General features: G+C 36.6%; 1 protein-coding gene across 3 annotated transcripts; it reads left to right on the top strand.

The window, feature by feature from the left end:
• The first annotated feature begins 93 nt into the window (after nucleotides 1–93).
• Dnaaf10 (dynein axonemal assembly factor 10) lies at nucleotides 94–22446 on the top strand. Of its 3 annotated transcripts, none has more exons than XM_076833450.2 (8): nucleotides 94–357; nucleotides 6880–6980; nucleotides 9280–9410; nucleotides 12156–12257; nucleotides 15322–15437; nucleotides 16239–16373; nucleotides 18573–18670; nucleotides 21327–22446. In XM_076833450.2, the coding sequence occupies exons 1-8, from the start codon at nucleotides 175–177 to the stop codon at nucleotides 21532–21534; spliced, it is 1074 nt and encodes a 357-aa protein (XP_076689565.1). In that variant the 5' UTR covers nucleotides 94–174; the 3' UTR covers nucleotides 21535–22446. The 3 variants fall into 3 exon arrangements, with proteins under 3 accessions (XP_076689565.1, XP_076689567.1, XP_076689566.1); XM_076833452.1 differs by having other exon boundaries at nucleotides 21343–21451; XM_076833451.2 differs by lacking the exon at nucleotides 94–357 and adding an exon at nucleotides 3921–5488.
• Nucleotides 22447–26824: the final 4378 nt, after the last annotated feature.

The raw sequence follows: 26824 nt of genomic DNA, 5'->3' as shown, positions 1-26824 counted from the left end.
CAGTAATACATCTGTCCTTTTTGGAGATAACTATGTCCAACTTGTTAGGGCTTCTGGAGACCAAGTACGGCTAGCGGGAAGGACAAACTGTCTTTAATGTTTGGAGCCTGGTTTCCAGGTTAGTTTTTTGTCTGTCTGGGTGTGGCTGTTGTTAGAAGTGAAATCAGCTAAACCATGTCGGCTTTCGAGAAGCCTCAGATCATTGCCCACATCCAGAAAGGCCTCAACTACACGGTGTTTGACTGTAAGTGGGTGCCTTGCAGCGCCAAATTTGTGACTATGGGCAATTTCGCTCGGGGCACTGGCGTCATTCAGCTGTACGAGATCCAACACGGCGACTTGAAGCTGCTTCGGGAGGTGGGTGCCGGTCGAGATGACCTAATTCCAGGCTACGGACTGCCTTTGCGGGCGAGTGCATCTCCTGGGGTCATTCCTGGTGAATACATTCCTCTTTGTCACAGTCTTCGTCCAGCGTCCCCCAAAAGCATATCTTGAGTTGCGCGGGACGAAAGAAGCTGATTGCAGATTGAGAAATGCTTCGGATTTAAAGCATGTCTTTCAAGTCCTGAATTCTCATCCTCGGGCTACTACCTACAGGCCCTGCCAACCCAAGTGACGTTAAGATTTCGCAAGTAATTCAGGACTTTTTAGGCATTTTGCAATTGTTTGTAGAAGAGTATTTAGTAAGCACATGTAAGAAATGGCTGTTCATTCATACCTGCAGTGTAGTTGAAAGAGAAACCTAACACTCATTCTTTCAACTAGTGTCAACCCAGTGCCTGGTATGCCCAGGCATGTGAATGGCAATGCTGCCTCTCCCATGTGTAAATTTTCTAGGGGGAGGGATAATCAGTTTAATACGAACCAAAATGCGTAAATCAAACCGAGTTCTCTAACGCAAACAAACACGGTTCTGTGAGAATAAAAACAGATTTGGACTGAATAGATGCTGACTAGAGTAGAGAATGACGTTTCCAGAGGAAACAGCATGTGTGGAAGCTCAGTGATGGAAGATGGTTTATATCTTTAAGAAATAAGAACAGTAAGTAGCAAGATCTGTAGAACATTTAAAAATGTATCTCTTTTTAAAGAAAGAAAAATAGGACATTCTTGCAGGTTTAGCAAGATCAGAGTTACAAGTTTTGTAAAGATTAATAATGAAAGAATTAGAGAATAATGACACTAGCATTTGAAAAAATTTTTTTTGGAAATAGGGTCTTGCTATATTGCCCAGACTGGTTTTGAATTTGGGATCCTTTCCACATCTTGGGTAGCTTTAACTACAAGCACACAATGCCATGCCAGACTAATAATTAGTATCTTATAGCTGTTTACAATTTTTTAAATTTGGTTCCCTGACAAAAAATTATCAGCCTTAACCAGGTGCATGCATAGAGTTTTAATAGACTTCCAGGGCAGGGAAAGTTGAGAAACTCTAGGAATCAAAAGCTAGGGAGAGAACCAACTTAAAGGAGACAGATGAATACCATTTGGATAGGCCAACTTAGATAAGAAGGTATTTGAGGTGCTACCTACTCTAAACTTTCCCGAGTGCCTGTTTTCTTGTTTAGTTCTCTAGCCAGGAATTCTACTCAGAGATTCCAAACATGGCTTGTTTTTTTCCACCTTTCTTTATGTTCTTCATCACTTAGCTTCCAGTTTTGTTTGTTTGTTTTTTGTACTGGAGATTGAACCCAGGGACACTTTACCACTGAGCCACATCCCTGGTCCTTTTTACATTTTTGTTTTGAGACAGGGCCTCATTAAGTTGCTGGGTCTGCCTAAGTTGCTGAGGCTGACCTTGAACTTGTGATCCTCCTGTCTCAGCCTCCTGAGTTGCTGTATTAGTGTACCACCATGCCTGGCCACCTGTTGCTGTTCCAGTGCCCACTTAAGATGATCTGATGTGTGAAGACCTTCCTGATCTGCACCCAAAGTAACTTTTCTTTACATTGCATTCCTATAGTACTTATCATCTGTGCAGAAATATATATTCTGAGCCATTTCTGTCTAACTGGATTGTAAGCTCCTGGAGAGTAGACAGTGTGTGTGTGTGTGTGTGTGTGTGTGTGTGTTTAGTATGGTTTGTAAGAAGCAGCTGCTCTATAAACTATTTATTAAAAGGATGAGTGAATGTATGTCTATAAATAGGATATAAGTTGGGAATTTTCAATATTGATTTAGTGTTTATTAGTCAAGTTGGGGTCAGGGACTTGAACAAATGGGAAACATTGAAATACCAGAAACCTAAAAATGAAGTATTAGGAACAAGTGCTAATTGGAGTTCAACCAGAAAGCATCTATAGACTTGTGATCTTTTTATTAATAAGAATTATGATTTGTACATATTTCAGTTATACAATTATTTCAGCAAGTGAAATAGCATTCTTTATCTCTTAGAGTTTCTAGATAATTCTAGCAAATCACATATTTTTAACTAAAGTAGTATCTGTTCATAATAGAACACTTAGAAAATACAGATAGGAAAAAGAAGAAAGTATCACCCATAATCTCAATCTTGGGTATAACCACTTTTAAAATTTTCAACTTAATCCTTAACTTCTTTTTTTCTACTATCAATTACTGAGAACTTTCTGTTTCAAGATTCTGTGCTAAAAAAGGGCCAAAGGTACTTGGGAGATGAGTCTCTTCTCATAAAAAGCCTACTGCCTAAAAAGAGGATAAAGCGAATAAAAAATGCATTTAAGAATTTCATTTATATTTAGCTATAGTGAAAAGAGAACAGCTTCTTTATTCACACCTCTTACTGTGCATCAGAATCATCTGAGTATGTTTTGTTGCTGTTATTGTATATGAGTGTGCATGTTTTAAAATGTTGATGTCTTGGTCCCACCCATAAAAATTCTTGATGCAGTGGTAGTTTGTTGCATCTAGTCTAAACTAAAGTCTCAATGTTTTTTTTTTTTTTTTTTCTTTTGTGCCAGGTGATTCTAATGATTTCTGGAGTTGAGAAACATTGGGCCAGATGGATAATTTATTAAAATATTAGGAAACATACTTTATTTATCATGTTGGAGCTATTGAAGATATGCTCCAAAGTCTATGCACCTAAGATAAGATGCAAAGGAAGCAAGTCAGTCTTTGTTGATGTCACCCTTGTCTCATTACTCAAAGGACTGGTACGGAACAGAGTACAGGACCTCCAAGTACAGTTGAAAAGTTTATTGTACAACATCAAGTATGAGTAGCCGGTGTTTTCATCTCTATTCCCTTCAGCAAGTCTTCCCTGTGTGAGACTTCATCAGTTTATAAAGTGCCACTTTTTTTCTAATTGGCACAGAAGTACCATAAGGACAGGGATGGCCCTGAAAAATGGAATCATGCTTGTGGATGTTTATACTATAAAAATTAGTAGTAACCTAATAAAGTTCTGCTTTTTTAGCCCCCATGCAACTGAATTCATTGCTTGTTAGCATTTGGTTGACTAACCTTTTAATGTTAATTAAGTAGTGCCAGGATGTGGAGGAGGAAATACTGACAAGCTGTACTAGACCCACCCACAGACAGAACAAAAATAGCTTGCATGGGAATTATCGATCATGGGCTTCTGTAATCATGTTAACATATCATTGTAGCAAAGAATACCAAAAGCTAAGCCAGGTAAACCATCACTGATTGTCTTTTCAGTATCAAATAGCAAAAATCATTTATATTACTGTGTGTGTGTGTGTGTGTGTGTGTGTGTGTGTGTGTGAAAGAATCTTCAGCCAAATAGATCTCCATTTAATTTTAACCAGTCAGTTTTCTGGAAAGAAAAAAATTTAAGTCATTAACAAATTCTGTGCATATTTTCTTTTCCATAAGTAAAATACTTGACAATTAGAGAGGGAGACCTTTTGTAAAATATAAAAAATAAGTTTCCATAGTGTCATCTCAGTTTAGTTGCTATTATGATCTCCATGAATATTTGAGGAAAGAGAATTAGGTGCCTGTTTTTAGGAGTCTGTTTTCTCACAAGCTCAGCCCTTCTGTGCAAAATGCAGACCTCACTGCATGCAGATGACAAGGTGTTAATATATTTTTATTTGCTTTTAATATATTTTGAGTTTAATTTGATTCTTGCCCAACAGATCATTAGTACCTATACAACTGTGCTTCTTTGATACAAAAAGACAGAAAAGAACACATGGGAGCACAATACCATATATTGATCCTGTAAAGGTATGAATGAGAGCAAGGTATAGTGGAATATACCTCAGTGACTCAGAAGGCTGAAGCAGGAGGATCACAAGTTCAAGGCCAGCCTTAGAAACTTAGTAAGACCCTGTCTCAAATTTTTTAAAATATATAAAAAGGACTGGGGATATGGCTCAGTGGTAAAGCACAGATGGATTAAATCTCATTCCCTCCCCACCCCCCAAAAAAGACAAATAAGGATAAAATACAGAGAAATATGAATGTAGGTTTAATGTAGGTTTACCTGTGCCATTTAGCTCACTAATTCATTTTAGGACTGGCTCATTTATTTGGTATTTGGGATATGACTCTTGTTTACAGAATGGGAATTATATAATAATAAAATTGTCATTTAAAAACTCACATATAGACCTGTCATAAGTAGCATCCTTTAATATAAAGAACTTGGAGACTACCTGGCTATTGGGACTTAAAGCGAGTCACTCAGTTTGCTGAAGCTGTTTCCTTTTCTTGAAAGTGGTGTTCCCAATACTTAGTTTGCAGTGTTGTAGTGTTACTAAGACAAAGGGTGGTCTCTTTTGGAAGAACATTTAAAACAGTACCTTATATATAGGTGCTCAATATATGCATGCTATTTTCATGATTGCACATAAATGATTACCAGAAACAGCTTCAGAGCTGTGGCACATAAAAACCTGCTGGGACAAAAGAGAAGGAAAAAAGTTAGTTCCAGCACTGGTTTCTCACTCCCCAGCACTAGAGCTGAGGGACTTGTAGATGTTCATGTATACCTTCATTCAACAAGGGTTAGCACCAACTAGGTGTTCACCACATGAGAGAAGGTCCTGTTCTCATGGGACTCCCATTCTAGAAAGGAAGGATATAGATAATTCAGTGAATAAGTACAATAAAGATTAAGTAGAGGGCTGGGGTTGTGGCTCAGCGGTAGAGCACTCATGTAGCACGTGCGAGGCCCTGGGTTCGATCCTCAGCACCACATAAAAGTAAATAAAATAAAGGTATATATAAAAAAAGACTAAGGAGAGAGAGAGAGAGATAGATAGAGAGAGATAGATCTGAGGTTTCCACTTAAGATTGGAGGGGCAGGGAAGGTCTCTTTGAGGATGTTGCATTTGAACTGAAATCTGAATAGAAGAAGGAGGGAAGCATGATGATCTGGTAACAGAGCAACACAAACAGTGGAAACAGTAAATGCAGATGACCTTCCGTGGAAATAACTTTGATGTGTCTGAAGAACAAAGAGAAGACTGACTGGTGTGGCTGGAATGTAGTAGAGAGAAAGGGAGAAGCAGGACACAGTCACAGACAGGTGAGGGCAGATTTCAAAGCACTTTGTATATTAGGTATCTCCTAGGACTTGGAAGCCACTCCATGAGCCTGTGCCTCTTAAACATAGACACATTTTACTTCTTTCCTTACTTTTAGAATCTGTTCGGTGACAAAGTTGAAAATATCTAGTCTATATAATGCCTGTTATGTAATAGACTGGTCTTCAGTTTTTTCTCTGGAAGGTATCAATTGTCAGATGTGTGCCTAACTGGTAGAATCTGCTCTTTGTGGCACTCTTGGGGACATCGTGAAATATCGGAGTAGTCTGTTCTGTCTCAGCATAGGAAATAAACCTAAATATGCAGAAAATGGTCTCTAATGAAGAGGATTATTTTTGAAAAATGTAAAAAGGACTCATCTTTCTCCTCCATTTTTTGTTTTGTTTAAATTCTGTAGAGAATGTGTTGTCTTTGTAAACATTAAGAATTCTCAATTGGAAAGATTACAAGAGACTGAATAAGTGAGTAGTTGTGTCTTGTTGAGGCTGTCAATAAATAGGAGTTGTTATTATAGGACAAGAGTGTGGTGTGGAGCAGGCATCAGTAGTAGCCTCATCGAATTCCAGATTCCAGAGTTTCTAGGGGCCAAAGCAGCAGGAAAAGCAGTTTTACTAATGTGATTATATGCAACACAGTAGCCTTTTAACTGAAAGAACTCTCAAAAGATTAACTAATCCATACTCATAGTAGTGTTTTGGTACACACAGGTGTACAAATTTCTTTGCATTAAACCGTTTCCAAGCCAGGCTTGGTGGCTCATACCTGTAATCCCAGCAGCTTTGGAGGCTGAGGCAGGAAGATCACAACTTCAAAGGCAGCTTCAGCAAAAGCTAGGTGCTAAGCTACACTCAGTGAGACCATCTCTAAATAAAGTACAAAATAGGGCTGGAAATATGGCTCAGTGGCTGAGTGCCCATGAGTTCAATCCTTTGTACCTGCCTACCCCCCAAAAAAGTTCCCAGAGCAAGTGGGACATAAGCATCTTCAGTTTATAAGAAAACTATAAGATATCTTTGTTCCTGCAGCCATCTGGAAAGAATAGTATCTCCATTATGGTCTCATTTCTACTGAGGCTCTATCACATTAAATGCTGACACTCATATTTGCAAACCAGTGGAGATGGCAGAGTTGTCAGCATTTGAATGTCTCATTAGAGAGATAAGAAAAGCAAATTAAAACTCTTTGACAGTTATATACTTTTAAATTAGAGAAAATGACTAAAGAAAGAACATGATAATTTTTAATCAGAAAATGTTTTAATTGCCTTTATATTATGTGTCTTATTTAAACCCCATAATAGAGCTGTAATGTTGTGGATTATAAATAACTGCTTACATAAATAATGTTTCCCCTCTTCCCTGCTGCTATCAAGATTGAAAAGGCCAAACCCATTAAATGTGGAACATTTGGTGCAACATCTTTACAGCAGAGATATTTAGCTACTGGAGATTTTGATGGAAACCTTCATATATGGTAAGATTATTTAATCAGTATTCAGACAGATAAGTACTTTCTTGATTGTCTTACTACTCTTTCTCAGAAGGAATTTTAATTGTAAAATGTCCCTTTCCTTGTTCAATTTTAATTATAAAAGTATGGAAAATTCTATTTTATATATATTTCTAAGCTTCACATGGAAAATCCACTTAAAATTCTAACCTATTTTCATTTAGATATTTTGAATAATATTTTCAATATTTATTTTTTCATATGCTGCTTGTTGCTAGCATTTTATACTCTATTCCTGCTTAGGATACAGTAAACAAGAATTACACATATATAACATTGAAAAACTAGATCTTGTTTACATTTCAGCAAAAGACTTGGCATTGCAGAATGATGCCCTGAGTTTTCTATTAATTTTTAATCATTTAAAGTTTGCTTTGTGTGTGTGTGTGTGTGTGGTGCTGGATATTGAACCCTGGGTCTCATACATGCTAGGCATAAAGTTTGCTTTTTTTTTTTTTTTTTTTTTTTTAATGCTGTAACACCTAAGCACAACTTTTTAGGAACACATCTGTTGAACAACTCAAGATAAATCTGTTTTGAACAAGCATAATCACAATTGTTGTCAAATGACTTTAATTTTCATGTCTTCCCTAGAGCTATTTTTTCATATTTATAGTTAAATGAATTGAAATTCCTCTTTAATTACTTTTCAGGAAAATCTGTTATTTTGATTATTTAAACTGTAAAATAATGCTCTAGGAAAATCTATATTTCTCACATCATGTTTTGTTTTTCTTTTTTGTGGTATTGGGGATTAAACCCAGGGACGCTGTACCACTGAGGTATACCCCTAGCCCTTTTAATTTTTTGAGACATGGTCTTACCAAGTTGCACAGGCTGGCCTGGAACTTGCAATCCTCCTGCCTCTACGTTCTGAGTGGCTGGGATTACAGGCATGTGTTTCTATGCCCAGCCCTTCATTCTGTTTTCTAATATGTCCTTTGTTTATTCTCACTTAGAATGTGCTACTTTATTTTAAAATCATAACATAAAACAGAATGAAACTAATTTCTCCTTGCTTTAACTGCTTAGTAATTAGTATTTATTTTTCATTTTTTATATACTGTATCATGTACTTTCAAAGAAATTGGAAAAGAAGACTGGCATTTTAAATAAATATATTTCTATACAAGAATATGTAACATAATGGTTAAACATCTCCCTAACAGAGTACAAATATTACCAACTTATTTTCATTGATGTCTTTTAATTTCATGTTTAAAATAAGTCACATTTTAAAGTCTATAAAAATTGTAAAACTGTTCTTTTAAGTGGAAGTACAATCCTGTTTAGTGTCTTGATTTTTTTCATAATGATGGTATAAAAGTTAAACAACATCTAACTAGCTCAAAATTTTTTAGTGAGATTTTACTTGTCTTAATCTAATAATAAATTGAAATTACTTTTCATAAATAGTCACTTACCTTTTTTAAAAAATATAAGTTTTTGAAAACTGACTTACTAAGAAAATTGTGGAAAGAAGCTACCATAGAAAAGCAAAAGAAAGAGGGAAATGGAGGGAGGCAATAAAGGTCTGTGTGAGCATAATCTTGGCCAGCCAATCATGGCCCAGCCAGCTAGTGTAGATATAAGCCCACGTGGTAGGTGGTATCTGGATGCCTTTTTATGCACTAACCATGAATAGATGAACTGCAGCCAGGTGGGATATATTTATTGTGACAGGCATAAGGAACCATTAAACACTATGTCAGTGGATGAAAATAAGTATGGCATTCAGTGAGAATACATTATAAAGTGAGGAACATACACAAAGTGAACACTACTCTTAATTTATCCTTTGAAAGGGTCTCAAGATCAAACTACCAAGACTTATTTTGGAAGCATTTAAATCACTTTGATTTTACTCTAGATTTAAAGCAGTGGTTATCAGACTGCAATATACCAACTAGAAGATTGGGATTCAGTCCCAGAGATCCTGATTAATGATAATTAGGGATGAGCCCATGAATCTGCATTTATTAACAAGCACACTTGATCATTCATTTGTGGAAGACCTATATAGGTCATCTTTGAAGAACACTAAGTAGAGAAGATTCAAGAATTCAAATTCTAGGTTGAACAATGACATTTCTCATTGGGGGCTTGAAAGAACCTGAAGTGGAGAGGAAATTTAGAATTTGAATATAGCAAAATCCTTGTTTTTAAAACAAAAATTTAAGTATGGTGTTCATTTTATAATTTAGTAGAAGACTTAAATGTTTGGGACATGTGATCTAAGTAAAAAGCTATGTTTTCTGTTTAGGAATTTGGAAGCTCCAGAGATACCAGTGTATTCTGTAAAAGGTCATAAGGAAATTATAAATACTATAGACGGTATAGGTGGTCTAGGAATTGGGGAAGGAGCACCCGAAATTGTGACCGGAAGCCGAGATGGTGAGTCAATGTATTCTATGAATTAAAAAAATTTTTTTTTAAATGGAGATCTCTGTGCAATAGTATATCATCTCTACCTAGAAATCCCCTTTGGTCACCTTGATCCTCTAAATCTAACAGTTTTGCTTCCACATTTTTAATAAGCAAGTTTGACTGCATATCCCTAGTTGTTTCAGACTTCTGGTATTTTAAGATAGAGGCATAGCACTTACTATTTTAGTGTTGAATAATTCAACTACTAACAATGATAGTTTCCTCTAAATCTTGAAGGATTTAAAATGTCTTTACAGGTTTTTGAGGCAGCTGACGATATAATGTGGGTGGCAGCTTTTCATTTTCTTTTTTTAAAAAGCAGAATCAGTACTTGTGAAAATTGTCATATTGACGGCTGCTGGAAAACTGAAGTCTGCAGTCCATCCACTGAGCACTAGGGAGAGCTTCAAGGGCACCTGTGCGGCTTGTGAATCCTACAATGCTGACAGGGGACAGATCTCTTGGTGTTCAAACTTGTTCTGAACCAGTCTCATGGAATCTGCAGTTTTTGTTGCTTTCACAAGGGCTCCAGGAGAGATTGGTAGCCTAGTTGGTTTGGCAAGTTTTTAAATGGCTGCTCAAAACTGACGAAATTGTTTTAAAAGAAAAGTAAAATGTGATTTTTCTGTTAGTTATGTGAGGGCAGCTGTGTATTAGAAATCAATTTTTTTTTCTAATCATAAAAGCAACATGGAACAGAAGGAAAAATAACAGTCTATCACATTACTACCACTATTAGATTTTTCTTTTCCTTTCCAGTTTTATATATTGCCAGGTTTCAGTTCTTGTGACTAAAAGGCTCAGGGGTCACTCCAGTTGAACTGGGCTGACTGGGCTGCACGAAATAACCACACAAGAGACACAAATACCTTTTTCTTTAGGGTCGCTGTGACGGCTCCTCTGACCTTAAGGGTCCGCAGGAAGAGAGAGAGCAAGAGCACGTGCTGACCCCTTTTATTGAGGAGAAGCTATTCAAATGAGGCAAGGGGTCAGGTTTCAGGGGGCTGAGTCTATCTTCATGATGTCCACTGTCAGCAGATTGACTGACACCTGGGTAGGACACACCAAAGGGCACAGTAAGACAAGGGGACACACACAAGACACTTCCATGGAAGATTCTATCCTAAACAGGGCAAGAGGTTATATTACAAAGGAACAGGTGAGCCTAGCTCCACCCATGGGGCTGTAGCAAGACACACCCATGCACGGGACACCGACCCTCGAACCCAAGAAGGGTGGGGAAAGCTCTGCCACATTTCTGTGACTGAGCACCTCAGCACCCAGCCGGGGAGTGTGACCCAGTCACGTGCAAGGTTGGTCTCCCACAATATATAATTTGCATAGTTATAAGCATGAATGCTACTACGTGTCTTACTTTGCTCATTTAATGTTTGTCATATGCAAATGTTGCTCTTTCCATATTATTATTTTAATGACGGTGAAATATTCCTCTGTTTGGATTTACCATAGTGTACTTAACCATGCTGCTGTTAAAAATCATTCAGTGTGCTTTAAGTGTTTTGTTTATTGTTTTAAGAGAGTAACATAAAAATAATAAGAAATGCTTATTGGTATGTATGTGACTCTTTTGGATTAAACATACTTTATGATTCTTAAAATTTGATGTCAAACTTCCCAAAGTACCTATTTACATTGTCAGCTATAGTGAGTAAGGTAGATTTTTATTTTATCCTACAGGCATTGACTTTCTTTTTGTTTTTCCCCTCATTTTATAGATGAAAATGGCACTTCATTCCAACTTGTATAAGTGCTTTTCTACATTTATTTACTAGTTTAAGAATTTTTGTTATGTTCTTTGCTAATTTAACTATTGCAAATTTACTATAAATCTTACTAATTTGTATAAACCCTGTAGAGTAAGATGATAATCTCTTGTGATATTTATGGGAATTTTTTTCCTCCTTATAGGAGGCTTTTAATGACCAATTTTATCCCTGAAGATAAATCCAGTAGGCTATCTTCCCCCTTTCTGAGTTTATTATTCCTTTGAAGGATTTTTTGCCCTTTTCTTCTTCTCCCCCAATACTTGCCTTTGGGGGCATTTTATTTCATGCATTTGCATTTCTTATAAGCAGGGACACTGGTTAGTACTTCCTCTAATATGAATTAACAGGAGGAAGTTGAAATTAAATTGAGAAGAAATATTTGTTAATTTTACTTTATAGTTCCCTCTTCACTATTGCTCCAGGGAAATTAAACTTAATTGTATATGAAATAGTAGTCTAAACACATATAAAAAACCTTGGATGTAAAAAATTAGTGCTTATTCTTCTGTGTAAAAAAAATGTCAAAGGCTATATGGATAGTAAGGGAAAATAAAAATGAAAACCACACTGGTATTATTCTGAATAAATAATACATCAGTTTTAAGCCCAAACAAAATAAGGCTTGGTTTGAATTACATAACATTTGTGTTTGTGTTATCAGTCATAACTTGTAGATAACTTAGGAACAGTTGTTAGGTTTTCTGTGTATTCATTAATTTAGAAATCATGTCAGACGGTAACATATGTGTTATTTTTTCTCATCAAATAGAACTTAACCATATGAATTTTTAAAAAGTGAATATTTTTCAGATATCTTAATAACTATAATATTGCCATGTACCCAGGAAGCCATTGCAAGAGAATACAGAAAGAAAATGTGATCATTCACTATTTAATGTTGCCAACTGATTTTTACTCATGACAGGAACTGTGAAGGTATGGGACCCAAGGCAGAAAGATGATCCTGTTGCAAATATGGAGCCTGTGCAGGGAGAAAACAAGAGAGACTGTTGGACTGTGGCATTTGGTAAATCGTTGAAGAACTCTCACATTTGAAGTCCAGAAGGAAAAAAGCCCAGTGCTTCAGAAAATTCCCAGTAGCCCCTTAATAGTTTGTTTTGTGGGTTATTCTGATGGTTTATTGAGGCAAATATAGTGATTAATGTCAGCCTCCAGGGCCAGGATTTGAATCTTCGTTCTGTTACTTATTGTGTGGCTTGGGGGCAAGCTATCAAATTACTCTGTTCCATGGTTGTTTCTTTTACAAAGTGAAACTAATAGGAGAAGCTACTGATTTATACAAATTAGTAAGATTGGAGTTCAGTGAGTTAATACATGTAAAGTGTTTAGAATTATGTTCAGATTATTAAATGTTCAAAGAATTTTCCATTATTATTATTATGTGCTTCTGTTTAGTTAGATGATATTAACCTAATTTAGAAACCACTACCATTAATGGGCCTAAGCAGAAACTCAAATGCAAATGATAACCTAACAAATCTTACATCTTATGCGGAGTGTTTATTTTCTTGAAAATACGTGCCATTACAAAATTATTTCTTAAAATTCAATAACTGTTCATTTATTCATTATTGATATATTAATATTGGCTTTGTAGGATGAATTGAGGCTTGATTTTTGATTTCTTACTGAACACCGAAAAGGACATGTGACAATTTTAGTTTTGATCCTCTATTTTATTCCTGCTTTTACTTAGTTTAATCCTATAGAGATAACAGGGATAAAAAGTAGGATTTGACAGTATATATGAACACTTCAATTTTTAATTTTTTTTAATTAGACTTATTTAGTTAGAAAAATTTTAGATTTCCAACTTCTAAAAGATTATTGTATGAGAATAACTGTGAGCAGTAATAGAAACTTAAGATATATATACTTAGGGAAATTTTAGGATCAGCATTTAGAATGATTATTTTTGAATTGATATGTTATTATCTTTGGATCCATGAAAGCCTTTTCATTGTTGATCTCAGGGACATAAGTACAACGTGAACATAAAAGGACATTAGATTTTAACCTACCTCAGCCTCCCCAATAACTAGGCCCACAGGCGTATAGCGTCATGCCTGCCTTGAGAATTTTTTTTGTGTGTGTGAATGACAAGTATGTGCAAAGCACTGGGGGCATGCAGGGATGGAACAGGCACGTATTTTAGCTTTAAGAAACTGAGGCAGTAGGAACACAAGTTTGAGGGCAGCCTTGCAACTTGGTGAGACCATGTCTCAAAATAATTTTTTTTTTTTTTTTTTTTGGTAAAAGGGGGCTGGGGGAAGAGCTTAGAACTAGAGCATCCCTAGGTTAATTCCTAGTACCAGGAAGAAAAAAAATAAAAAGCTTACAGTTCAGTGAAGAGGACATGACATCCTCACTAAATGCAGTACAAGAGAGCAGTAATAAAAGATCCCAAGAGGGATAGGTAAATGTCGAAGGAATCCAGAGGGAGAGACTCTTGGGGAGGAAGAGCATTTTGAACTCAGACTAAAGATTTACAGGATTTAACCACTGAAATTGGGAGGAAATTTCAAGCATGGGGAATAACTGGATAGTGCCCAAGAAAGTACCTTGAGGGAACAGCGGTGGTCATAGCTTTCCAGGTGTCTCTGATTGTGGCCAGAGGCGTTTGAAAGTCTGGAGGTAATAGTAGGCATTTGAAGGTTTTTACATGGATGAGATGTGGTCTGAGCTTTAAAAATATTAACTGGTGATGTCTGATGGTAGAGATGAGTGGTGCTGGGGATATGAGTGCAGTATTCCAGGAAAGAGAGGTTAGGAGCAGTGAGAATGGAGCAGAGGGAATGATTCAGAAGATAATATTGTGGTAGAACAAATAGAATCTGACAATCTTTTGGAAAAGAGCAACAAGAAAAGGAATTATGTCCAAAATGACTAAATTTTGAGACTGATTATGGAAAGTTCCAGAAGGGGTGGTATGGTTTATAAGGGAAATGGTGAGGTCTGGTTGGGATATTATGAGTTAAGATGCTGGTGTATCATCCAGAGGGAAATGCAGGGCTGCAATTCTTGAGGAGGAAGTTGGAGGCAGTACAGAATGAAGGCATTGGGATAAAATGTCCAGATAGCCTACCTCTCTCTTGTCACTCTTTTCATAGCAAGAGGTACCAAAAGAAGAAAACAAAATAAAACTGGATCCTCGCATAGTGAATTTAACTAGATTATGAACTTATTTCAGGTGTGATCATCCATATATTAAACATATGTTACAGCCTACTTGGCTTTATTCCTTGCAAAGACAGAATAACACAAGAACAACATTAAAACATATAAGTTTCAAGTAGTTTCTATTTACACTCACATATAGTTACTGCTGAAGAAAGCATTAGAAACATAGCTGCATTTGTCTTCCCAGACTCTACTATGTTTGAACTGTAGTTGGTCTACTAGACTTTGCAGATATAGTATGGGGTATTTTTTTTTCAACTTAGAATTTCATAAACCCTTTTATGTACCCCTGAAGTATAGAATTTCAATGAGTCAACTTTTTAAAAATATTAAATACCAAATAAATAATCTTGTTAGCCTGTCAGGATTGATAAACTGGGATTCCATCCAGTGTGATTTTTTAAAATTAGATTTGGTATAAGTTATTTGTGTAGTTTCTTAATATTTTTTAGCAGCCTCCAAATTAGCATTTATATATATTTAGTTCTTTCTTTATAAATGTATATATACATATATATATAAATGTATATATATACATATATAAATGTATATTTAAATATATATAAATGTATATATACACATATATAAATGTATGTATATATACATATATATAAATGTGTGTATATATAGATATATATACACACACACGCACACACACACAGTTTTTCCCCTCATTGTACTAGGGATTTAACCCTGGGGCATTTTAACACTGAGCAATGTGCCTAATGTGCCTAGTCCTTTTTACTTTTTTATTTTAAGACAGGGCCTCCCTAAGTTGCCTAGGCTGGTCTTGAACTTATGATCCTTCTGCCTCAGTCTCCCAAGTAGCTGGGATTACAGACATCTACCATCATGCCAGACTTTCTGAAATGTTGTATCTTGGTTTCTAGGCAATGCTTATAATCAAGAGGAACGTGTTGTTTGTGCTGGCTATGACAATGGGGATATCAAATTGTTTGATCTCAGAAATATGTCACTGCGGTGGGAGACAAACATAAAAAATGGGGTAATGTACATTCTGATGCTATTTAGTTTCTCTGCATGTTTTTGTCCACCTTGAATTACTGCGAAGTTCTGAGAACACCTCTCTTAACCTATCTCGGTTAACTCTTCTGCCAATGATTCTTAACCTTTTGGGGCCAAACTCCTTTGAGAATCTAATGCCAATCATGTATCCTTTCTTCAGAAAATGCATGCATACTCAAATATGGTATGCACAATGCCAGGGAGTCCACCAGCCCCAGAGGGCCCATCTGTAGGCCATGTAGTATGACATTAAAATAAGCAAGTAAGAGCCCTGTTGTCTGCTAATATCAGAAATTCTGAAATAATAACAGCATCCCCAACTACCTTGGAATTTTGGTTCCTGAGTTGTGCACTTTGACTGGAAAACATGGTTCCTTCTTGTTTTCTAAAGGTAACTCTGGCTAACCTGTGTTAAATAATGTAAAAAGTTACATTTTGATTTTCTAAATGCAGTCACTGATCATGGGAACCCAAGATGGTTTTGTTGATTGTGTTAACAGAGAAGCATTTTTTTTTTAATTAATTTTTATTGTAGGTTGTTCAAAACATTACATAGTTCTTGATATATCATATTTCACACTTTGATTCAAGTGGGATATGAGCTCCCATTTTTACCCCATCATTTTTTTTAATAATAGAAATACTTCATGTATTCATGCAATAGATGAAATGATTAAATGCTTTTACTTGATCATGTTATATTAGTAAAGCTGTTTAACCTAGTTTAAAAGAGCCTCTTGAATAATAGCAAACCTACCAATAAAGTATTCTCTGTTTTCAGGTATGCAGCTTGGAGTTTGACAGAAAAGACATAAGTATGAATAAATTAGTAGCTACATCTTTAGAAGGAAAGTTCCACGTTTTTGACATGAGAACACAGCATCCAACGAAGGGTTTTGCCTCTGTCTCAGAAAAGGTAAATATGGGGGAAATGTCTTTCTCTGAAGTGGAATAATAACTTGTTTTAGGCGAATAAATACAATTAGTCACCAAGGTTCCTCCAGGTCTTTATGTGAAGGGAGAGCTATTTTTGTTATATTCTTGTGGGATCTTGACAAATTTTTTTATGTGAAGAGTACTTTCCTAGAATGTCTCAACTTTAGATTTCTAGATTATAATAAAGTCTTCAGATAGGAATCTACTTTTGTAGTTTAGGAACAATCACAAAAAACCTAGGAATGTGATCAACAAAACCCAACCTTGTGTTTTCTAATAAATATATTTGCATGAATACCTAATGGCTTGCCTTTCAAAATATATCAGTATATATCTATTATGTCATTTTATCACATTTTATTTTATATTCTAGTTTACTATATTAAATGAAATTATTTAAAGCACCAATGATTGTCATTAGACCACAGCAAATATTCAAAGTTATTTAATTTATTGATTTTACTTTGCCATATATTTGGGGTAGCTTAAAGGGAAATATGGTATTATAGCATTGGAAAAATAGAAGAGGAAAGCAAGATAAATGGAAAATACTGATAAAAAGAAGAAGATAACCTCTGAAGTAAAGAAAGTACATAAAATTCATGCTGAAATGTCCTGTTACTTGCAGGAGATGTGTTGAAAATATGACTCTGAGTTTCCTTGATATAAAAAGAAAGGGAGATCAACAGACTGGTGGTTTCCATAAGATTAAAATGTACAAGTTGCTGAGCAGTTCACCTCCTTGCTTCCTCTTCCTTCACTGTGGATTCTGTAGGATTTCTCAAACGTTTCTATTTTGTCTATCTGTGATTTCAGTTATTATTGTGTATAAACTACTGTAACTGCTTAATGAGCTAAGTTCTTAACAAGGGAGTCATAAATTGTAATATTGCTTTTCCTTTGTCATTTCAGAACATATTAAGTGTCTATCCACAACATATAGCACTTCACTAAATTGTCCATATACAGCTGGCAACCCAATTCTCCTTATCTACAAATAGTAGTGTCCTCTCCCAAATTTTTTTGTTATGTTTATTTAATCTAATAGTTGCTAAATCTGTGAAATAAATGACTCTGGTATATTTTAAGAGGGCATTTCCCCTCTTTTGTATTTTTCCTCAACTTCTAAAAGAAAAAAGAGAACTTTAAGCTAAAGTAAAATATTATTAAGGTTTGACAGCTTGAACCTAATCACTTGGGAACTTTCATATACTTAAAGTGTATATTTTGAGATATGTGTTTTTAATCTGCTAATTGTAATGCCCTCCACAGACTACTACAAATGTCAAATGTCAAATCCGATCCCTCACCAATGTGAAGTGTATGAGTTTATCTTAGATGAGGCCCGCCAGCCCCACTGCTTGCAAAGCTGAAGTCATTCTTTCATCCCTTGCTCTTTCCCTCCTCCCTTCTTGTTGTGCTCAAGCTTCACCCCCCCCCCCACCCCGCCCCAGGAAACATAGATAGCATTGCCAGGACTGATTTACTGGCTGCTGTTGAGGTGCCAACAAACCCTTAACCTTTGGGTTGTCATGTTTCTTTTTGTTTAATGAGACTGATAAAGGCCTTGGCTTCTTAAGACAGTAAACACTGTCTAAAACCTCATGGTCCTCATTTTGAAGACTGGACAAGTCAAATGGGAGTAAATTGAAGATATAGCTCTTGGAACTATGAATTAAAATTTAGTCTATAAATGGGAACTCTACTCTTTCTGATCAGTCTTGCTGGGAACCTAAAACTGCTCTCAAAAATGAAAGTCTATTTAAAAAATCAGTTGCTACTTTTTTCCCCTAGGAAACAACAACAACAACAGAAGCCCATAAATGAAGTTTGATTAATAATGTAAGAAGATTAATAATGTAACAAGAGATTTTTAGATATATAAAATTTATTCTGATAATGCATGTTACTATAAACTAAATGAACTTTTGATTTAATATATTTTTTAATCCACTAGAACTTTTTTTCCATAGAGCAATAAGAAAACTGATGCTTTTCCTAATTTCTGATGGACTCCTATAAAGTTCTATAGCCATTTATAAAGAGATGTGCCAGAAAATAATCTTAGCTCCTGTTCTAACAGCTGAAGTTATGGTAGTAAAAATTCTTTGTTTACAAGGTTCTCATCTAGGATGCCATGCGGCGTATAAACCAGTTGTGTGTCTCTCATCCTGTCTAGGCCCATAAATCGACCGTATGGCAGGTCCGCCACCTGCCGCAGAACAGAGAGCTCTTTCTGACAGCTGGAGGCGCCGGCAGCCTTCACCTCTGGAAGTAGTAAGTCTACCAGTGCACACTGCTCCTTTTTAAGTTACTTGTGGGTGTAAAGTAGGATTAGATTGAACTTTTTTGTCTTTTTCCTCCTTTGACTTCATTTTGATATGATTTAAACATTCAAGGTGTTACATAACTGTTGTTTTTTTAAGTATTTTTAAATGATGTATTTATTTTACATTTAATAATTGTTAGCCTTCTTTTGACATATTGTGCCTTCGATACACGAAACAGATTAGGAACAGTATTATGTATGTATATATATAAATCTGACTCAAGAATTTGTCAAATATCCTCTTCTATTAGAACACTACCTCTATAAGGTAGGAATAGAATTAAATTTTGTAGTTTTAGATCCTGATAATTCATTTGCCTAAATTCATATGACATCATTGAGATGAAATCAAAACAAGAGCCCAGGGCTCCTGATTGATTTCCAGGAGAAACTTTGTCATTAAATTTGCTTTCCACATACATAGACAAATGAAGAGTTACAATTAGAGCTGTGACCATGCACTGTCCCTTGAGAATCCCAAGGGTCGTAAGGTAGTAGATACCATGTTAGATACTTATTTAAAGGTCTGATAAAAAAATAGGAGTCAAGTGGGATATGGTGGCCTGCACCTGTAGTCTCAGCTACTCATGAAGCAAAGGCAGAAGGATCACTTGAGCCAAGGAGTTGAAGTCCAGCCCAGGCTATACAGCAAGACCTCCATCTCTAAAAATAAGTAAAAAGCAAAAACAACAAAAACAGAAGCCCATAAGTGAAGTTTGATTAATAATGTAAGAAGAAAATCACCATCTTCAATGTCTGAGACTTTCACATACAAAATCCTTTTCTATGTATTAGCTCCTTCAAGAAACTGGAAGGAAGAACAGGGCTACAATCGGAAAGTGCTTGTTAAAGTATTTAAGTGATATAACTGGCAAAAAAAAAAAAAAAAAAAAAAAAAAAAAATCCCAGAGCAATGCTTTTGACTAAAACAATAGGTTTCTGTGGGCAAAAGACAGAAGAAAAGTTTTAGGCGTTCTGGGGAATGGCAGGTGGACAGATCATTTGGTAATTTGCCCAGGACCTTGGCCCACTGTTCTTCCTAGATTCTGCCAAAGCAGGCTACCCCATATTAGGCTTTGCCAGGCACTTAGTTAAGCTATACAGTAGCACCATGATGACCAAACTCTTTGGGCTGCTCGCCTGAAGAATAAGTAAGTACCAGTTTTCTTTGTATCCACACATGGACATGTTTGCAACTAGAATTTTTTACTATAAAGGATTTAATTATATCAGTAAAGTTGAGTCTGTATGGAGTTAGAATTTCAAATTCATCTTAATATGAACTTTAATTCTTACCATATCAAGTGTCTAGTCTAATTTTCAAGTGGTTTGGAACTTTGCTATGAAGTATTGTACCAGAAAAGAAAATTGGCCTAAGTAAAATGTTTATCTTGATTTCCATTTGCCAATCTGCCTTGATAGCAGTGCAATTAAATTGTAAATATTTATTGAGCTAAACTTAACCAAGGTTTCCTAGAGAAACTCATCTAGTTATTTGAAATTTATTTCTTGAATGAAAAGTCATCAACATGCTGATTTTTTGAGTATTTGAAACACATATGCACATATATGTTTAAAATTTTAATAGATAATATGGACACTTTAGAACACATCTTTAAAAGATCTGATAAAAACTGCTGGGAGTCAAGCAGGGTGCGGTGGTTGTGTACCTTTTTCCAAGTAAATAACTGCAGCCTTTGCCAAGAGACATATGAAAAAAGTCTATATTTAAACTGCTTATTCATAACTTCTAGTTAAAATAACATGTAAAGTTTGAGAGAAAGAAATAGTAGGTTTTTTACCTGTAGCCTCTTCCTTGATTTCTGCTCTGCTCCTGATGTGCTTTGTGCTCTTAAGCTTTGGGCCTTTTTTTGAACATTTATCAAATAAAAAGTCCCGTTGCACCAAAAAGGCTTAAAAGGCCTTCTGAGGAGGAGTCCCCCTGTATTCAATAGAACACATCTTCTTAGTGGAAGGGATTTCTCCCCCACCACTCCCAAATCTAAATCAAGAAGTATTTTTATGGAATTGTTCTTTTTTTTTTTTTTTTTTTAAGCAATGATGTTTAGGTCTAAAATCTCTCCCCAGTAGCTCCTTCCCATGGAAATGGTACACAAAAGATCCTTAGGCTTGGATCTATATGATGGATCTCAGAAAGTGGGGTCAGTTCTCCATTCTGGAGGTGTTTAGATGAAGTTCTGCAAATGTTCTTACAGCTCTTGCCTTTCCATGTGCTGCTTGCCCATATGTATAGTTCAAATTTAGAGATAATTCCAGTTACAATGAAAGATTATATACCAAGACAGTTTACTGAAGATGCTAGATAACCTACAACTTTCATATTAAAAGAAATATAGCAAATGCAGAACAGAGATGACATTTAAAAGTTTTTAATAGAAATAACCCTTTTTTGTGAAACCTTTTGTGAACAGGGTTGAGGTTGAAGTAACTTCTCTTTATTTGCTCACAACTCAATATTGGAAAGATTCTTGAAGTGTTAGTAAGTAACTGAGAAATAAAGTAGAGTCATTGGAGTTGATGTAAAAAACTAAAATGGTGAATGTGGAGATTTGTCTTTTCTTCCCTCTTTGATCTTGTTTTCAGTGAATACCCTGTTCAGCGGTCTAAGAAAGATTCTGAGGGAGTAGAGATGGGAGTCGCAGGTTCTGTCAGCCTTCTGCAGAACGTCACCTTGTCTACTCAGCCCATTTCAAGTCTGGACTGGAGTCCAGACAAAAGAGGGTTGTGCATCTGTAGTTCATTTGACCAGACGGTGAGAGTCCTGATCGTTACAAAACTCCAGACAATTTGATGTGAAGACTTGGGACTTGAAAATTTCCAGAAGGCCTCAAGAGAATTCAGGATATGTTCTGAGATCTTCTGACCCTCATTGAACAATGCTGGATTTGGCTAACGAGTAAAGGCCCCAGACATAAACCTCCAGGCCAGTTTCTGGCCTCTCTGTGGGCATGTTTGGTGGCCTGACAGGACACTGGCTTGCTGCTGCATCTGGGGGCACCACATCTCCAGGACTAGCTCTTTTCTTCTCCCCTCTATTTTGCCATCAAAGTCAAGAGCCCAGCACCCTGGCACCCTACTGTGGTCCCAGCTACTCAGGAGGTGGAGGCAGGAGAATCACTTGAGCCCTCAGGCTTAAGACCAGCCTGGAATACATAGTGAGACCCCCCCACACTACATAGTGAGACCCCCCCACACACTCTAAATAAATAACATAAAATATATTTTAAAAAATCAAAATTCATAGTTCTTTATACTTAAATATATTTTAAATTTGTTCTGTATCCCCTGAGTTCCATATTTTATCTTTAGACTTGTGTTGCATTTTGGTGTTTTATGTTGTAGGAATCATTTCACCTGGTTTAAAACAACTTGCCTTAGAAAAACTACTCTGAATTAACCTTTGTAGATACATTTTGAGAGATTTTAGTGTCTGTTTCTGTACAGAATATTATTTTATGATGTATCAAAAATGGCACTGTCAAACTGGATTTATGTCACTGCTTTCAGTAGTATAACTTATAAGATGAAATACTGTGATTTACAAAGACCTCTTTTTACTTAAAATATGGGAGTTGAGTTAGTGAGATTTGGTCATTTACTGTGGTAAGTGATGATGAGATCTAGAAGACCGGGGATTTTGTAGCTTTATTTTTTGTTAAAGGTTTTAAATATATTTCATAAATAAACTTTTTTTTGAAGCCTGTGGAAGCTTTGATTCTGTTAGCAGTGGTAATAAAGCCAACACCATCACTTCTTTGTGCTTTATAAGTGCTTAACAAGTACCTCTTGGTTCACCTTGTTTCTTTTCTGTTCCCACATCCTTAGCTAAGCCTGGGGAGGTACTGACGGATGACACACTCATTAATCCTCCTCTCCTCAACCCCTTCAAGAGAACAGAGCCACTGAACATGTACAGTATGTAAAAATTCATGTGATTTCAGGGCTTAAGGATTAAGTTGCTTGTTTGGACTCTTAAGTTCAGAAAACTAACTTTTAATTCCCAAATTGTTTTATAAGACAGCTTTGTGGGCATAATTATAAAAGTAAAAATCAATTGAACTTTAAAAAAGTCTATTTTCTGCCATGTTTTTTTTCCCTCCCAATAGAACTGTCCTATACCACTGAGCAAAACAGTGTTGCCAATGAAACTATGATAACAGTGCTTTTCTTATTAGTGATTATCTTATATTAATTGAATTTTTTGAGGGGTGTGGAGGGCTGAGATCAAATCCACAGCCTCACACATGCTAAGTGCATGCTGTTCCACTGAGCTACACTGCCCAGCTCCTGAGTATTCTTTTAAATAGAATTTTTTAATTGTAATTTTTCATTCTTATATCACTGTTGCACATCCTTGAAAGAAAAAAATATATGCAAAATTAATTTGGTAGGGCATTCCTCACATTTTTCCAAATTCAGAGTCTCATCCTTCTTTATCACTCAAAATTTTTTTTATCTTGTTTCTTTTCTTCTTCTAAATCACTTTGAATTCAGAGTCATTAGTAATCGTGTTTTTCCTTATAATATTGTCCTCTGTACATTAAGTGTTGGTAATGTACCATTTCTATTGATACACTATTGTCTTCAGGGTCTTCTTTCAATTAATTGATATTCTACCAGGTTTGTTGTATGGATGCAAGCAATTTCACTTGTCATGGCTTCTGCCTGGCTGACCTTATTAACTTTAGTTGTCTACTGCTGCCTAGGAAACCAGTGAAAAATATTTTATCTTTTAACAGTAACAATCATTTATTTTGCTTAGGTGTCTGTGATTTAGGCCTGGTAGGGGAGGCTCATCTGTGCTCCATGCAGTACCAGGCAGGCAGCTTGACCTAGTACTGGTGGATCTGCTTTCAAGCTGTCACTTGCATGATGCAGGTACAGGTACTAGGTGATAGCTGGTACCTCATCCAGACCTGAGATTCTGGTGACTCACCATGTGACATGGACTTCCTTAGAGCATGGTGCCCAGATTCCAAATGTGAGTGAGCATTCCAAGAGAATAGGCAGAAGCCACATTGTGTTTTCATGGCCTGGCTTCATGATTCACTTAGCATCACTTTCACCACACTCCATTAGTTGAGGCCATCACAACCCCCTTCCCAGAGTTCAAGGTGAGGAGACATAAATTCCACTCCTTGATGGAGACTTGGCTAGGTTCTGGAAGAGCAGGTAAGACTTGAAATAGTGTGATTATTTTTGGAAAATACAATCTGGCAGTGATTATATGATACATCCAATTTCATGGACACATACATGTGAGGGGATGTGCTTGTTGAAATACGTTACTTAGAATGCATCCCACCCACCTCTCTGCACCCTTCTCTGACCCTTACCTGTCAGACATGATTAATGGTGCTCCCTTTTCCTGAGCCTGATTAAAGGGCACTTAATTACTGAGTCTCTGAAGCCTTATCACACTTCTAGGAGACCCTACCAACTGTTGACAGGTGAGCTCAAACTTATTTACTATCCTAAGTCTAGTGAATGATGCCTAAAGAAGCCAGCCATCCTCTAGACCAGTCGTCATTGGAACCCCTCCCCCATCCTTGACTTTGTATTTGAGTAAGCCAAGAGATGAAAAGACTTTCCAACACTCTGCCATGTAAAACAAACAGATGCCAACTCCAAAATGGCACTTCATTCGTAAGTAATAAGGGGTGAGCCCTTCAGGTACCATAATGCCAAGTTTGCCAACTCGTGCACCCTCTTGTTCATGTCAGTTTGTCTCAGGTGCTATATAATGGTTCTGAAGGCTTCCTGTAAGTGTAGAATTAGACATAGATTTTGACAGTCTCAAATAACTCATCCACGCTTCATTGAAACCTAAAGACATATATTTGAACAGTGAAGCTCTAGGGTTTTGTGCACATTTTTAGTGCAAGTCTGTCTGCACTGTTTTTTCAGCATCCACATATAGCACTTCTCTAGTTGTGGTGGAGAATTATATTGTGGAGCTTATGACCTTCTAGGTAAGAATTTTCTCCATTAGGTTACCAGATTGTGCCCTAAAGTGAGTGAAGTATGTAGGCTTTGGATGTGAAGCTGGTTGTGCAACCTTTTTATAGTATAATAATCTGCAATCAGGAGCTATGGTTAGTTTGAAAAATAAATGTGCAGTTGGCTTTTACTTATTATTATTAATTTTTGGTACTGAGGATTGAACCCAGGGGCACTTAATCACTGAGCCACATCCCCAGCCTTTTTTATTTAGAGACAAGGATCTCACTACGTTGCTTAGGGCCTCACTAAGTTGCTGAGGCTGGCTTTGAACTTGCAATCCTCCTGCCTCAGCCTCCTGAGCTGCTGGGATTACAGGCATGCACCACTGACCTACCTACTTTTGTTTTTAAAGACACTGGTTATTTTTACCAACCCCATCCCTATATTTCTAGCCATTCTCATCGAGTGTGTAACCCCACCTCACTACTCTTGATGGGATTAAGTTACCAGGCTCCTATTTGCACAGAACTCTCCTTGTGAGATGGGCCAGAACCAGCAGTCCCAAGAAAACAGGGGAACTGATGCTGTTCTCCTGAGATAGCCTGGAGACACTGGTCTGTGCTGCTCTGACTATTGGAACCTGTTAACAGAAGTTCCATCCCTTGTCTAGCCAGCTGAGGACTCTTGCTAGGACGATGGCCTCTATTCCCTGAATACTGCTGGAGTGGTGGGAAAGTCTTTGTCCCGAAGGCGCCCCTCTATCTTCCCTAAGGGTGTAGGGGGAACAAGTGGTAGCCTGAAAATGATTTGTTTAGACCCTGTGAATCTGTGCCCCTGGGTAAGAGTCGAGAGGGGGGGAAACTCCACTCCATTCTCAACTCCACAACATCCTCCATCAGCAGTGATTAATCAGAACAGTCCGGAGGGTAGATACAGGCTGTCCTCACCACGCCACAGCCATGAATGCAGCTGTCCACAGGTTTTATATATTTTGCATCAAACATCTAGCTCGAATGAAGAAAGAGGATTTTGATTTTGTGCTCTCAAATGATAAAGAGAGATTCAGGATAAACACAAGTTCTGCTCCTATGGAAAAACTAGAGACAACTACAGCCATGGTTGTGACCAAATATGGCTGCAGTTATGCAGGAATGCTGGGGCAATTTTTACAAGAATTCTGTAACAATTGAACTTTGCTTATGGTGTCCTGACGATCCAACCCCATCCTTCAGCCAACTTAAAATCATGTCACAGCAGGGTATCCCATGGCACACACCTATAATCCCAGCCACTTGGGAGGTTGAGGTAGGAGGATACCAAGTTTGAGGCCAGCCTCAGCAACTTAGTGAGACCCTGTTCCAAAATTTAAAAAATAAAATAAAAATATGTTGGGGATGTAGCTCAGTCATAGAGCACCCCTGGTTCAATCCCTAGCATTGTAAAAAACAAAACAACAAGAACAAAAATCAATCTATATCACTCAGTGATGTGTAATAAAAATGACATAATGACAAAATAAGTAATTAGTGGAAAAAAGGTCAGTCTTACCTCTGGCTGATTTCTTATACTCATCACTATTGAGTAGGATTAGTTTTGATGGTAAGTTATTAAAAACATAGATTTTTGCTTTTCTCTCATCAAAATTGAATAGGTAGTCTATTCTACTACAGTGGCTCCACAATGACCAGGCCCTTAGCTCCTCTATCTTGTTTCTCCACCATTTTAATTATGTATCTTACAACTCACCATCTAATTGGCTACACCAGCTCTAAACATCACATCCACATCAGCAAGAAAATAGGAAAATGTAAGAGAAAGGACACTTTGTTACTTTAAAGAATATCACTTCTGCATATTGGTAATGATAGTCATGTAGTAGCACCTATCATAGATTAAGAAATATAATCAACAGACATTCAGGAGTTCTGGTCCTGAGGAAAACAGGGAAGTAGATATTAGTAGGCATATGTGGATTCTGCCACAGTATACCAGTCAGTCCAGCATATTATTTCCCCAGCTAAGTTCTCCCATGAGGTAAAAATTAGGGTGTGATTTATTCATGCTTCTCTAAGGCCATATTTGGGTCTTGGCATTAAATACTCCCTTTTGAATCTTCTCTATCAGATGGTATAAATAAG

This window comes from Callospermophilus lateralis, chromosome 14 (genome assembly GCF_048772815.1).
Source record: "Callospermophilus lateralis isolate mCalLat2 chromosome 14, mCalLat2.hap1, whole genome shotgun sequence".
NCBI lineage: Eukaryota > Metazoa > Chordata > Mammalia > Rodentia > Sciuridae > Callospermophilus > Callospermophilus lateralis.
This window is presented reverse-complemented; position numbering and strand designations above follow the sequence as displayed.